The sequence below is a fragment of the Phaethon aethereus genome (genome assembly GCF_964289735.1).
Source record: "Phaethon aethereus genome assembly, chromosome: 1".
NCBI lineage: Eukaryota > Metazoa > Chordata > Aves > Phaethontiformes > Phaethontidae > Phaethon > Phaethon aethereus.
Window position 1 is genome coordinate 55,564,930 of NC_138575.1, and position 11,856 is coordinate 55,576,785.

The 11,856-nt window shown below is 53.8% G+C and overlaps 6 protein-coding genes across 6 annotated transcripts; 3 read left to right on the forward strand and 3 right to left on the reverse strand.

Annotated features, from left to right (window-relative positions):
* Positions 1 to 850: 850 nt before the first annotated feature.
* LOC309407758 (histone H1-like) lies at positions 851 to 1,507 on the forward strand (the record flags this gene model as incomplete). Its single annotated transcript, XM_082003390.1, has 1 exon — positions 851 to 1,507. The coding sequence occupies one exon, from the start codon at positions 851 to 853 to the stop codon at positions 1,505 to 1,507; it is 657 nt and encodes a 218-aa protein (XP_081859516.1).
* Positions 1,508 to 2,960: 1,453 nt separating this feature from the next.
* On the reverse strand, positions 2,961 to 3,341 carry LOC309407976 (histone H2B 1/2/3/4/6; the record flags this gene model as incomplete). The annotated part of the gene is made up of 1 exon (XM_082003666.1): positions 2,961 to 3,341. The coding sequence occupies one exon, from the start codon at positions 3,339 to 3,341 to the stop codon at positions 2,961 to 2,963; it is 381 nt and encodes a 126-aa protein (XP_081859792.1).
* A 4,027-nt stretch (positions 3,342 to 7,368) lies between these two features.
* Positions 7,369 to 7,680, forward strand: LOC309407514 (histone H4; the record flags this gene model as incomplete). Its single annotated transcript, XM_082003060.1, has 1 exon — positions 7,369 to 7,680. The coding sequence occupies one exon, from the start codon at positions 7,369 to 7,371 to the stop codon at positions 7,678 to 7,680; it is 312 nt and encodes a 103-aa protein (XP_081859186.1).
* A 976-nt stretch (positions 7,681 to 8,656) lies between these two features.
* Positions 8,657 to 9,067, reverse strand: LOC309408310 (histone H3.2; the record flags this gene model as incomplete). Its single annotated transcript, XM_082004113.1, has 1 exon — positions 8,657 to 9,067. The coding sequence occupies one exon, from the start codon at positions 9,065 to 9,067 to the stop codon at positions 8,657 to 8,659; it is 411 nt and encodes a 136-aa protein (XP_081860239.1).
* Positions 9,068 to 9,970: 903 nt separating this feature from the next.
* Positions 9,971 to 10,381, forward strand: LOC309410482 (histone H3.2; the record flags this gene model as incomplete). The annotated part of the gene is made up of 1 exon (XM_082006881.1): positions 9,971 to 10,381. One exon carries the CDS (start codon positions 9,971 to 9,973, stop codon positions 10,379 to 10,381), a length of 411 nt encoding a protein of 136 aa, XP_081863007.1.
* Positions 10,382 to 11,359: 978 nt separating this feature from the next.
* Positions 11,360 to 11,671, reverse strand: LOC309407249 (histone H4; the record flags this gene model as incomplete). Its single annotated transcript, XM_082002728.1, has 1 exon — positions 11,360 to 11,671. The coding sequence occupies one exon, from the start codon at positions 11,669 to 11,671 to the stop codon at positions 11,360 to 11,362; it is 312 nt and encodes a 103-aa protein (XP_081858854.1).
* Between the last annotated feature and the right edge of the window lie 185 nt (positions 11,672 to 11,856).

Genomic DNA, 11,856 nt, shown 5'->3' on the forward strand with positions numbered 1-11,856 from the left:
AATTATAAAGCAATAGGGCACCGATTATAATTATTAACAAAAACTGGCCGTGCTAAGTTCTTATGGCACCTAATTTATTTTTAAAAAAATCAGTATTTCTGTAGCAGAGCTCTAGGGAACCATGTCTGTATTGTGCACACTGAGCAACACAGCACAAGCTGCTGTGCTGTAAAAAGTCATCTCCTTCTGGGGCACCAACAGCCCTTCGCAGGACTTTAATCTGCTTCTCGCCTTGTTGCACAATGCACTAATTTAATTTATTTCCGTTATTTTGAAAGGGGTAAAGGATTTTTGACAAAGCAGCTAATTTCTAATCCATATTCAGTGCTCGAGATGAGCCTGTGTTACTTCCTCCTCTTTGAAACCAATTTGCAGTTAAAATATCGATTCAAATCCCCGATTTTCAGTTCAGATTAAGAGAAGACCCTTTAAAGAATAATAATTAATTACTTTGGAAATTTAGTTGCCCACGTCGCGGACTTTATTTAGAAGGAAAAACAAAAGTTTCTCTCTCCCCAGGTCTGTCCAGGTCCAGGACTCGGGGTTTATCGCCTCTTTTTTAACTCACCCGTTGCCTCTTCGAAGGGAAACTTTGCCGAGGGGAACAACAGTCTGTCTTTTCCACGCCGCTGTGAACCGGGGGGGGGTCGGTGGCGGAAATTCTGATAAAAACAGGCTTTTTTGACTCCTAAGAAACACAAAATGAGCGGGGCGAAGGGACCTTTCTGCCGTGCAGCGGGGCGGGCGCTGCAACGCACCAATCACCGCGCGGCTCCGCTCTATAAATACGAGGCCGCCGACTCGCGCCAGGCCCAGTGGTTCCCCCCGATCGTGGACGTCGGCTGCCGCTATGTCGGAGACTGCGCCTGTTGCCGCACCCGCTGTTTCTGCTCCCGGGGCGAAAGCCGCCGCCAAGAAGCCGAAGAAGGCGGCGAGCGGCTCCAAAGCCCGGAAGCCGGCGGGCCCCAGCGTCACCGAGCTGATCACCAAGGCCGTCTCCGCCTCCAAGGAGCGCAAGGGGCTCTCCCTCGCCGCGCTCAAGAAGGCGCTGGCCGCCGGCGGCTACGATGTGGAGAAGAACAACAGTCGCATCAAGCTGGGGCTCAAGAGCCTCGTCAGCAAGGGCACCCTGGTGCAGACCAAGGGTACCGGCGCCTCCGGTTCTTTCAAGCTGAACAAGAAGCCGGGTGAGACAAAGGAGAAGGCAACCAGGAAAAAGCCGGCAGCCAAGCCCAAGAAGCCGGCGACCAAGAAGCCTGCCAGCGCTGCTAAGAAGCCCAAGAAGGCAGCAGCAGTGAAGAAGAGCCCCAAGAAAGCCAAGAAGCCGGCGGCTACCGCAGCTAAGAAAGCAGCCAAGAGCCCCAAGAAAGCTGCCAAGGCAGGCCGCCCCAAGAAAGCAGCAAAGAGCCCAGCCAAGGCAAAGGCGGTGAAGCCCAAAGCTGCAAAGCCCAAAGCAGCCAAGCCCAAAGCAGCCAAGGCGAAGAAGGCAGCACCCAAAAAGAAGTAAAACGACTGAGAAGAATTTAGAGTCTGCTCATTTAAATAAACCCAAAGGCTCTTTTAAGAGCCACCCACTTCCTCCCAGAAAGAGCTGGAACACTACGGTAATTGCAGCAGCAAAACCAAATCTTTAAGAGTGTTTAGTAGGAATTTATACCGAAATAAGCGAGTTAACGTTTTGCAAACGTGCGCGTTCGGTACAGCCTTGCGTGCGGAAACACGAGCTTCCCTAACGAGAAGTGTTTTCTACAGGCGATTCGGGAGCCCCGCGGTAGCGCGGCGCTCGCCCCGCCCCCTCTTCATGGGCCGAGAGCAGTAACAGGCGGCGGCCGCGCGGCCCTGCCCTGCGGTGCCCGGGGGAGTTTAAAAGTCCCGCGCTGGGCCGAGATTGGCCTCTTCCGCCTACCCAGCCCTTCCCTTCATCGTCAGGCCCCGCCCCATAGGGCGATGACACCCCCCCCCCCCCCGCGACAAGTTCCCGGTGCCGCCCCCCCGCGCGGGGCGCGAGCAACGCTCGCTCGGTTACGTAGGGCCTCGCATCGGCCCCTCCCGCCCCTGCTCCCGGGGCAGGGAAGAGCTGAGCGGGGGGTCAAGGCTGGGGAAACGGGGGTGCTGTACCCCGGCTCCACCTTCACCCCACAGAGAACGGCTGCCCGGCGGCGCCGCTGCTGAGGACGGAGCCGGCGCGGCAGGAGAGCTGTGGCCCCAAGCCCGTCACCGACAGCCCCCAGCTTCGCACCCATAACTTTTAATAAAAAAACAGAACAAAGAGAGAACCAACTCCTGCAGCTGTTTGGGCAGCGTTGTTTTAAGCCAGAAAACCCTTCGTAAAGAAAAATCTTTCCCTATTACGTAATCGAGTACGGGCAGACACTACAGCGAAAAAAGCAATAGCTGGGGCGGGGGGTACATACGACACAAAGAGACCAAGCTACAAACACGACAGGCAAACTCGTAACAGAAACCGCTTTCAAAATATTTATTACTCACTGAAAAACGCAGCAATGCTTTATTATTTTACATGTATAGTGCACAGAAAGGATTTTCTATCGGACCTACCAAGTCATAAAACTTAAAACCCTTAGGAAATAGAAGGCGACCTACCTTCCCCTCTGCGGGACTTCCAAGTTCTGAAAACAGATGGCAAAACACTAGGACAAAGTTGCTGCCCCTTTTTAAACACTCAAGACCACCTAATGGCGCATACTCATTTCCAGGTTTTAAACAACCCAATAGAACTATGCCGAGTACAGGCTATTAACAAAGAGCTCTCCGCACTTCAAAAATAAGTAGCTACATCTCATCTACCTGAAGAGGCGAATACTTAACTTCCCAGTGACATGCGAATGAATAGGTTACTTACTTAGCTCCCGAGAAAAACAGCAATTCAGCCCTTTCACTTGAAAAAATTGGTGGCTCTTAAAAGAGCCTTTGGGTTAAAACTGACGATCCGAGACGCTCTACTTGGAGCTGGTGTACTTGGTGACAGCCTTGGTGCCCTCGGACACGGCGTGCTTGGCCAACTCACCCGGCAGCAGGAGCCGCACGGCCGTCTGGATCTCCCGCGAGGTGATGGTGGAGCGCTTGTTGTAGTGCGCCAGGCGAGAGGCCTCGCCGGCGATGCGCTCGAAGATGTCGTTGACGAAGGAGTTCATGATGCCCATGGCCTTGGACGAGATACCCGTGTCGGGGTGTACCTGCTTCAGCACCTTGTACACGTAGATGGAGTAGCTCTCCTTGCGGCTCTTCTTACGCTTCTTGTCGCCTTTCTTCTGCGTCTTGGTCACCGCCTTCTTGGAGCCCTTCTTGGGCGCGGGGGCTGATTTAGCCGGCTCAGGCATAGCGAAAACTCCTGCCTTGCTCTGGAGCACTGGAGTGGCGGGTAATGCGATTAGTCCCCTATTTATAGGGGCCTTATGCAAATCCCGGGCCTCAGCTATCAGCGCTGCTATTGGATAAGAGAGCTAGTGACGTCACGTCTTGTACGAAGGGCTTTATAATTGGTCCTTTTTAAATCCCTCGCTAATATTGGTTAATAATTTGAAGCCTATCAGCCAATCACAATAAGCTTTGTCGTTCGCAGAGTTCGGTTCCAATTGGAGCTCGTCCTCTGCTGTCCGGTCTCACTCCGCCTTCGGGCTCACTCCCGAGTATCCGAGATGGTGTATCTCCTGCAGCTGCCTGCTCGGGCGGGTCCGTGAGTGCAAAGCGGAGTTATCGGCAATTTCTCCAGGAAAAAAAAAAAAAAAAGAGAAATTTGCAAAGGGTTTTGCTACTCTTTTTTTCTTTCAAGAAGAAGTATACCTACATACTTCATGTAATAGCCTGCATTTGTAATAGCCACAAGTTAAACGTAAAAGGGAAAAAATAGAACCAGAAAAGATACAGAAGCTATGGAAAACTAAACTTTGTTAATCGTGTTTGAAATTAATTCATCTAGCCCGCAGAATATTTCTTGTTTTTCAGGACTTTAAATGAGGTGGAAGTTATGATTTAATGTGTAAATCGAAATAATGTGGACTTCTTTCGGGATGTAATAAGTACTGGATGAATTTGTTTAAGTCAAAGCAAGACATTTTTCGTAATAAAAATGAATTGTGGACTTAATATTGAATTTTGAATTTATTGTAAATCAGAAGTTCTGGCTGTTTTCTTGTTGACTTAAGTGTTCAAGAAGAAAATATAATTGTTTAAACAGTCTAACATGATTTAATGGTATTAAGAATCTGATGTAGTTTTGTTTTTTTTTTAAAAATATATGATCAAGGAAGTGTCTAATATTTTATTAAACTCTATGTTTAGAAAAGAGGTAACCATGATTTTTTTTTAATTAAAATTCCCTGTGGCCACATCATAAATTACAATTATAAATTCATTCATTGGTAAATGAGAGTGCTATGATCCACTTTTAAAGGGACCAGTTAATTTGTGGCTGAATGACACTAGGACTGGATAACTTGGTATCATACAGCCAGTGCTATAACCATGCTATTTTCTTTTGGAACCCTTAAGGTCCATTCAAAACCTAGACTTTGTTGGTGTCAGAGGAAATGGATGGCATGGGGCCTGTACAAGAAACCTATCTGGCACAGGTAAATGTCGCTTAAGGTGGTGAGTCTGCTAAAATCACAACACAACTAATTGTTCAAGAGTATTTGTAAGGCTAGTGAGAGAGATTCTGGATACTGGTGCAAGCAATAAAAAGATCAACCCACCTTACCAGCCAGGTTTGCTTCTACTTTTTTCCTTTTACCATGCTGGACAGAATTCTGGATGCACAAAGATTTCCAGCCTACATCCAAAATAGAGCTATCTGAAGAAAGGCGAGGAAAGAGTGGGACCTATCTCCTTCACAGTGAGTAAGGCATGCCTGCAAGTGCTTCTGCGGTGCTTAACACCTAAACCGGGGTACAAAAGCAGCCATCCGTGTTGAGGAGAGCAGCTTCATGATGCCTCAGTGATGCTGCAGCTCTCTGGTTTATTGTCCACCCCCTGCTCACAGCCCAGCTCCCTCTCATCAGGAACAGGGATGGGATAGGTGTTCATCCACCTCCATTTGGTCTGCTTCCCTCACAGCTGCCTCTAGCAACTCGATCAGCTTGGAGAGAAAATCTGGTGATGCAGGAGGGACCTGAATCTGCCTTTTCAAGAGAGGAAAAGTAGTTCTCTCTTTTTCAGCAATGAAAGAAGTCAGAGTGGCCCATCTCTAAATATTCAATTCTGTAAACCTGATTACTTTCTTTTGGCATAAGCATTACCTGGAAAAGCAGTTCACTGAGAACACCTCTGCCTGGTAATGGGAGTTCTCATGAACATTTTCACAGGCCCATGACGTGACATGCCACTCCAGCATAATATGGTGGAGGACGTCCAGTTTTGCCTCCACAGTAGCAGATGAAGGCTGTTGCTTGTGTCTAAAAGACAAAATGTAGAATAACACAGGGAAATCTCAGCAATGTAAAGTGCCTAGATCCAGAAAGCAGAGGCATTAAAAAAAAAAGATTCCCCCCCCCCAAGCCCCAAACAACAGCTTCTGCAAACACTCCCCTCCCCATCCCCATTAACATCCTTTTAAGTCTGTTGATCAGTTCCAACAAAAATGACAGTTGATCCAGGTCTCAGAAATTCTCAGTTCTAAAAAGTTTTGTAAAGGTCAGCTACAGAGTAGAAAGGAATCCAGGTTAGAGTCTCCTTTGAGGAAAGGTGGCTACTGTGAACAACTACTGCTTAGTTTTAGCCTTCTAGTAAAAAAAGCTGTTAAAACAAAAAAAAGAAAATGACAAAAAGAAAAAAACAACAGCTGAATAATAACTGAAGGCCAGTCATTCCTGGTGTAGTGTGGTTGTGCATGCTGCCCCTTCACAAGGAGGTACAACTGGAGAGTACTGAAAGCAAAATAATTGGGGAGGGGAGTAGGGTGCGAGTTAGAAATTTTTAAAGGGAACTCATGTTCTTGGAAAGAACAGATTGCGGAAACCTGGGGAAATGATGTCAGAAGGGCTTAGCTTATTGCACTGCTTAGACAGGATATATGGAAAAGGAATCTAGACATTCATCTCTCTCTCAACAGTCTAAAAAAAGGAAATGGATGGGAACTTGTGAACATCCAGTTCCTCATCATCCATCCCACTTCAGTTGGAGTTTCCAGTGACTGACCAAGGCTTTGGAACATCCAAAGAAATAACCCTTCAGAGTCAGGACACCTAAGTCTGATGGATGGGAACAGAGAAAAGGCTTCAAGAACTGCTCCAGAACAACTCAAGCACATCAGTTTGAAGGAGTCACCATCCTATTGCATGTTACCATGGAAAGGAAAGGATACAGGGGGAGAGAAAGCTACCATGCATTTTCTTAAAGAAATGATGTTTGGAAACTTGAGATTTCTAAAGGTGATTAACATCAGTCAATTCATTAAAATGACGTTTTCTTCCCTCCGAGTACAGATGTAGAGCTACAACTTGTACAAATATTTTTTTGTGTCCAAAAAGTATAACTATATGAACAAAATAATAGCAAAAGGAATACTTTGAGATATTATGTATCAATAAAGGTTAAAACCATGAAAATGAGAAACATATGCCAAATTTTTAAAACCACCTGATGCAATGAAGATTTTTTTAATGCATACAATAACAACATAATTAAATCAGTTTCTTCATCAGCACCTCAGTCCCACAAACACAAAAAATCCACGTGACCATGCAGTTAGAGATGCGGGACATCAAACTAACTTAACACCCTGCAAAAAAAGGAAGGTGTCATACACAAGAAAAAAAATTAAAGATTAATGTTACTCGGCAATCCTTATAAAACGCTGGATGCAGTCGAGAACGGAGACGGCGACACGCGCCTCTGTACCACACGAAAACAGCGCGGGCCTTTGATGGAGCGCCGCGAAATGGCGGCGGCGGGGCGCGAGCGGGGCGGGGCGGCACCGCGCGGGCGGGAAGCGGCGCGCCCGGCCCCGCCGCCCCCATTGGCTGGATTTTGCTGCAGACCCGCGGCCGGCGGGGCCCCCGCTCCCCCACTGGCACCGGGCGCCGCAACGACGGGACCGGGAAGCCGGGCCGTGCGCGGCGGGAAGGAGGGTGTCCCCCTCGGGCATCCTCCCCCGCGGCGCCCAGGCCGCGCCGGCGGCGGGGCCGGCTGTCTCCCGGGGCTGGGGCCGGCACCGCGCCGCCCGCCCCGGCCGCCTGTCGGAGACGATGGCGGTGCGAACGTGCCTGCCCGCAGGGGGAAGGGCGCGGAGAAGAGCCCGCCCTTGCCCTGCCCCGTCGCAGTCCTCAACCAGGTCGGACCGCTGGCAATATAGAGCGGCCCTGGCAGCCGCTACCGCCAAACAGCCTTGGGATTGAGACGGGCGAGACTATGTCTGGCAGAGGCAAGGGCGGGAAGGGGCTCGGCAAGGGAGGCGCCAAGCGCCACCGCAAGGTGCTGCGCGACAACATCCAGGGCATCACCAAGCCGGCCATCCGCCGCCTGGCTCGGCGCGGCGGCGTGAAGCGCATCTCGGGGCTCATCTACGAGGAGACGCGCGGCGTGCTGAAGGTCTTCCTGGAGAACGTGATCCGGGACGCCGTCACCTACACCGAGCACGCCAAGAGGAAGACGGTCACGGCCATGGACGTGGTCTACGCTCTCAAGCGCCAGGGACGCACCCTCTACGGCTTCGGCGGCTAAATTCCATTCTTAGCATAGGTTACGCTTTTATTATAACACAAAGGCTCTTTTCAGAGCCACCCACGCCCTCAAGAGAAGAGCCTCCATCACTGTTGGCGCATGTGTCTTGCTTTCGTGCTCTCGATGTGGCCGGGGGAGGGGCGCGGGTGGGCTTTTGCCGTCGCCGCCCGTTGTAGCCCCGCTGCCCGCGGCCTTTGTCCCGGCCCTCCCAGCCTGAAGCAACAGGCGAGTTCGAAAGCGGTGACGGAGCATGTGTCTCGGCCCCACTCGCTAGGAAGAGAGTAGGGGAACGGGCGCAGCGCTTGATTCCCGGGGTTGCCTGGGATCGAGAGGAAAACAGTTCGGTTCTGAAAGGTTCGTTCGTCCTCGCCCATCCTCACCGCCCCGGCAGGCCCGTTCACTGGGTGCCGGGGCAAGCGCTACGGAGAGCGGCTCCTCTGCCACCGCCGCAGCAGCCGTGGGGGGGGAAGCTCCTGAAATGGCCGCGCTCCCCTCTCTGGCATTCGGGGGGCGGGACAAGGCGGGAAGGCGTGGGGGGGGACGGAAGAGCGAAGGGCGCCCGCAAGCGCCCCCGGGGCTGCAGAGAAAAAGAGAGGCTGCAAGCCCTGGGCGAAGCCGCCGCCTCCCCTTTCCTCCCCTCCTCCCGCTTGGTAGCTAGCTGCCTGTTCTCTACTCACCGCTCTCGATCCCCGATCCCCTTTCTCTTCCCACCCTGCGCCGGCAGCTTTCGACGGGGAACGTCGGGACAGTCATCACACGCGGGTCGCGGGCCCTGGGTCCCACGCTGCCAGGAGCCCGAAACCCTTCCCCGCCCGCCCCCAGTTACCACAGCACCTGCGCTGTCCCCGGCACGCAAAGACCTCTCAGCACGGGCTGCCCATGCCCGCTACGAAAAACAAAGAGACACAGCTCTCTCTGGTGGCCATGTGGTGGCTCTTAAAAGAGCCTTTGGGTTTGGTCGTGCAGGGCAGGAGCCTCAGGCGCGCTCGCCGCGGATGCGGCGGGCCAGCTGGATGTCCTTGGGCATGATGGTGACGCGCTTGGCGTGGATGGCGCAGAGGTTGGTGTCCTCGAAGAGCCCCACCAGGTAGGCCTCGCTCGCCTCCTGCAGCGCCATCACGGCCGAGCTCTGGAAGCGCAGGTCGGTCTTGAAGTCCTGCGCGATCTCGCGCACCAGGCGCTGGAAGGGCAGCTTGCGGATCAGCAGCTCCGTCGACTTCTGGTAGCGCCGGATCTCGCGCAGCGCCACCGTGCCGGGCCGGTAGCGGTGCGGCTTCTTCACGCCGCCCGTGGCCGGCGCGCTCTTGCGGGCCGCCTTGGTGGCCAGCTGCTTGCGGGGCGCCTTCCCGCCCGTCGACTTACGCGCCGTCTGCTTCGTGCGCGCCATTACGGAGCGTCTTCTTTCGCCCAATAACCAAGGATTATTAAGAGAAAACTCTTAAATTCTACCCGCGCGGACGGCCTTTTATAGCCAAGCTCTGCTTGTTCATTGGCTGATGCCATGGGCCGATCCTATTGGGCCAATTTGAAAATCCCGCTTTAACCCCCTCCATGCTGAAGTGCGCTCTTTAACAGTTAAATCACAGCCTTGATTCCCTAAACCTCCGTTGGTAGAAAACGACTTTTTTTCTTTTTAACGACGTCCTTTACTAATTGTGTCTTCCATTAGGTTAACACTTCTCACGCAATATGCAAAAGGATTCTGCTACAAACGACGGATACAAATAAACAATAACTTATTTTCCATGCTTATCAGAAGTGTAATCTTTTTTCTCAGGCCTCCTTAGTAAAATTTAGGTATTTAAAAAGCCGGTAGGTTACAATTTCGCGTTCTTAATTATAGAGGGAAGTATTTCTAGAGGAATCTAGTATATTATTTGCAATTCAAAGCTAAATCTCTGATGCATATGTATCTTTTCTTAGAAGATAATCATATATATCAGGTAGTTACAACGTGACCGGCGAACTCCATTCAAAGTCTCAAACATGTCAGGAAAAAAAGAAAAGTAAATAGTAGAGAAACTAAACTTTAAGAGCCCTTCACTCTTCCCTGAAAACTAAACTAAACAAAAGCAAACAAACAAAAGCCAAAAAAACCGAGTTCTTCCCTTCGAACCGGCGGGGGCTCGGGGAGCCTCCAGCTGCCGCCGCGGTTTCGAGGCGTTTCGAATCGGCCAATTAAATTCTTCTCTTTTTCGACCAATCGAAGGCGGAAGGTGGGGCCGCCACAGACGCTAAATAGGAGGCGCAGCCACTGGCGGCTGCCTCTTACTGCGCGTTAGACCTTGAAATGGCGCGCACGAAGCAGACGGCGCGTAAGTCGACGGGCGGGAAGGCGCCCCGCAAGCAGCTGGCCACCAAGGCGGCCCGCAAGAGCGCGCCGGCCACGGGCGGCGTGAAGAAGCCGCACCGCTACCGGCCCGGCACGGTGGCGCTGCGCGAGATCCGGCGCTACCAGAAGTCGACGGAGCTGCTGATCCGCAAGCTGCCCTTCCAGCGCCTGGTGCGCGAGATCGCGCAGGACTTCAAGACCGACCTGCGCTTCCAGAGCTCGGCCGTGATGGCGCTGCAGGAGGCGAGCGAGGCCTACCTGGTGGGGCTCTTCGAGGACACCAACCTCTGCGCCATCCACGCCAAGCGCGTCACCATCATGCCCAAGGACATCCAGCTGGCCCGCCGCATCCGCGGCGAGCGCGCCTGAGGCTCCTGCCCTGCACGACCAAACCCAAAGGCTCTTTTAAGAGCCACCACATGGCCACCAGAGAGAGCTGTGTCTCTTTGTTTTTCGTAGCGGGCATGGGCAGCCCGTGCTGAGAGGTCTTTGCGTGCCGGGGACAGCGCAGGTGCTGTGGTAACTGGGGGCGGGCGGGGAAGGGTTTCGGGCTCCTGGCAGCGTGGGACCCAGGGCCCGCGACCCGCGTGTGATGACTGTCCCGACGTTCCCCGTCGAAAGCTGCCGGCGCAGGGTGGGAAGAGAAAGGGGATCGGGGATCGAGAGCGGTGAGTAGAGAACAGGCAGCTAGCTACCAAGCGGGAGGAGGGGAGGAAAGGGGAGGCGGCGGCTTCGCCCAGGGCTTGCAGCCTCTCTTTTTCTCTGCAGCCCCGGGGGCGCTTGCGGGCGCCCTTCGCTCTTCCGTCCCCCCCCACGCCTTCCCGCCTTGTCCCGCCCCCCGAATGCCAGAGAGGGGAGCGCGGCCATTTCAGGAGCTTCCCCCCCCCACGGCTGCTGCGGCGGTGGCAGAGGAGCCGCTCTCCGTAGCGCTTGCCCCGGCACCCAGTGAACGGGCCTGCCGGGGCGGTGAGGATGGGCGAGGACGAACGAACCTTTCAGAACCGAACTGTTTTCCTCTCGATCCCAGGCAACCCCGGGAATCAAGCGCTGCGCCCGTTCCCCTACTCTCTTCCTAGCGAGTGGGGCCGAGACACATGCTCCGTCACCGCTTTCGAACTCGCCTGTTGCTTCAGGCTGGGAGGGCCGGGACAAAGGCCGCGGGCAGCGGGGCTACAACGGGCGGCGACGGCAAAAGCCCACCCGCGCCCCTCCCCCCGGCCACATCGAGAGCACGAAAGCAAGACACATGCGCCAACAGTGATGGAGGCTCTTCTCTTGAGGGCGTGGGTGGCTCTGAAAAGAGCCTTTGTGTTATAATAAAAGCGTAACCTATGCTAAGAATGGAATTTAGCCGCCGAAGCCGTAGAGGGTGCGTCCCTGGCGCTTGAGGGCGTAGACCACGTCCATGGCCGTGACCGTCTTCCTCTTGGCGTGCTCGGTGTAGGTGACGGCGTCCCGGATCACGTTCTCCAGGAAGACCTTCAGCACGCCGCGCGTCTCCTCGTAGATGAGCCCCGAGATGCGCTTCACGCCGCCGCGCCGAGCCAGGCGGCGGATGGCCGGCTTGGTGATGCCCTGGATGTTGTCGCGCAGCACCTTGCGGTGGCGCTTGGCGCCTCCCTTGCCGAGCCCCTTCCCGCCCTTGCCTCTGCCAGACATAGTCTCGCCCGTCTCAATCCCAAGGCTGTTTGGCGGTAGCGGCTGCCAGGGCCGCTCTATATTGCCAGCGGTCCGACCTGGTTGAGGACTGCGACGGGGCAGGGCAAGGGCGGGCTCTTCTCCGCGCCCTTCCCCCTGCGGGCAGGCACGTTCGCACCGCCATCGTCTCCGACAGGCGGCCGGGG